This window comes from Aureococcus anophagefferens, assembly GCF_000186865.1.
Source record: "Aureococcus anophagefferens unplaced genomic scaffold AURANscaffold_15, whole genome shotgun sequence".
In the NCBI taxonomy this organism is placed as follows: Eukaryota; class Pelagophyceae; order Pelagomonadales; family Pelagomonadaceae; genus Aureococcus; species Aureococcus anophagefferens.
Genome location: NW_008705575.1, coordinates 232,304 through 234,331, shown reverse-complemented (window position 1 = coordinate 234,331; position 2,028 = coordinate 232,304). Strand labels below are relative to the sequence as shown.

The following is a 2,028-nucleotide window of genomic DNA, read 5'->3' as shown; positions in this document are numbered from 1 at the left end:
GCGACGCACTGCGCGCACCGTTTAGATATCTACGAGGTGCCGCCCCTCGTCGACGCCGCGCGGCCGATCCCGCCCGCGGCCTTGTGCACCGTGGCTCTGCGGACCTTGGACGTCGCGGAGCGCTACTTCTCGGACCCGAGCCGCCTCCGCTTCTTCGGCGACCCCTTCGTGATCCGCATCGTCGAACACGAGACGACGGGCGCGGACCTGTACCGCGTCGTCTGGGAGCAGCTCGCGCCCTTCTGCGACTCGGTCCCCCGCGACGGCTCGGGCCCGCCGTTCGCTTTACGGGCCTTCGCGAGCCGCGGCAGCGACCGCGAGCGCTTAGCGGCGGGCACGCTCGCCGGGTCGGAGATGCTGCTGCCGGACGGCGGGCGCCTCGTGCCCGACGACGGCCGCGTATTGTGCGACGACGCGCGGCGTCTCGAGGGCGTGCGGTTCGCGGCGGACGTTCCTACATCTTTACGTCGCCGCTTCAACGACCGCGCGTTGCGCCACGCGCTCGTCCACACGTCCTGCGCGCCGGCGCCGCCGCCGCCGCCCATTGCTTTGGAAGCGTGCCTGGCGGCCGTGGGCGCGCCGGAGACCGTGACCAAGTACTCGGCCGCGGAGACGCGGCGCAACGGCGGCGAGTACGCCGAGGCAGCGCACACGTCCCGCGTGTCCCTCTGGCGCGCGCCGCCCGTGCTCGCGCTCGTGCTCAAGCGCTTCTTCGTCACGGAGCGGGGGCGGCGCCGCAAGCTGAGCGACCGCGTCGCGTTCCCGGTGGACGGCCTGGAGCTGTCGACGTTCCTCGCTGTGTGGAATTCAAATCTTCAACCCGACTTCAATGTGAGCGTATGCGACATTTTCGACGCAATCTCTTCGGCTGTGCTTCGAGAACTCGACGAGAGCACTCGATTCGTCCAAAAATCAGCCGAATCGACTTCGATTCGACCGAGCTAGAGAATTCTGAAGTTTGGTCAGGACCACCCAAACCAGTGGTTGAATTCCACACAGGTTCCTCGACGGCGCGCGCGACGGGCCCGGCCCGTCCTACGACCTCGTGGCCGTCGTGAACCACTTTGGCGGGCTGGAGCACGGCCACTACACCTGCGCGGCGCGGCGGTTGGACGGCCGCGGGTGGCTCGAGTTCGACGACCGCCGCGTCGAGGCGCTGGAGATCGGGGACGTGTGCGACGACCCGGCGGCCTACGTCCTCTTCTACGCGCGCCGCGACGTCCGGGAGGCGGCGCGGCCGCTGGACTTTGTTCGAGAGCGGTTCGCGCGCGTCCGCGACGAGCCCCTCGCGCCCGAGAACGACGACCGCGGCCTCGACGACCGCGCTTTGGAGCCGCCGGCGTCGCCCGCGTCGCCCGCGCGCGGCGCGTCCGACGACGAGCTCGGCGAGATCGAGGACGGCCGCGTCGAGGCCGTCGCGCGCCGCGACGGCGACGCGACCATGGACGGCGACGGCGGCGCGCCCTTCGGCGACGGCGACGCGGCGATGGCGATCCGCTGCGCGGAACTCAAATCTTCAACCCGACTTCAATGTGCGCGTATTTGACGGTTTCGACGCGAAGCTTTCTGCCGTGCTTCGAGAACTCGACGAGAGCAATCGATTCGTCCAAAAATCAGCCGAATCGACTTCGATTTGACCGAGCTAGAGGATTCCGAAGTTTGGCCGGGACGTCCCAAACCCGCGGTCGATTTCCACACAGGCATCCCTCGGCGTAGCGGGCCTTGACGACGATCCGGAGGACGACGACTTCGCCGCCGCCTTCGACGGCGCCTAGGCATCACCGGGGGTAGGCAAATTACGGGGCCTACTAGTAGTCGCCTCAGTTGCGCCACCTCAGCGCAGCTCCGCGAAGGAGCGGCGGAGTTCCGGGCCCGGGTTGAGTCGCTTGGAGGAGCGGGCGCCGCGGGGCTTCGGCTTGACGCCCACGCAGTAAAACTCGTGGTAGCCCGCAGCTCGCGTGGTCACAAAGCTTCGCCCGCAGCCCTTGGCGCAGAGGTACTCTTGGCCAGCGGTCATCTCGCGCACAA

The 2,028-nt window shown here is 68.6% G+C and overlaps 1 protein-coding gene across 1 annotated transcript in view; it reads left to right on the top strand.

Annotated features, from left to right (window-relative positions):
* Positions 1-1,228, top strand: part of AURANDRAFT_15816 (hypothetical protein) — a gene marked incomplete at both ends in the record, with an annotated part of 2,154 nt that extends 926 nt beyond the window's left edge. Inside the window, one exon of the mRNA XM_009040562.1 lies at positions 1,000-1,228. Coding sequence (XP_009038810.1) covers positions 1,000-1,228 — 229 coding nt within the window. The remainder of the gene's footprint in view (positions 1-999) is intronic.
* Between the last annotated feature and the right edge of the window lie 800 nt (positions 1,229-2,028).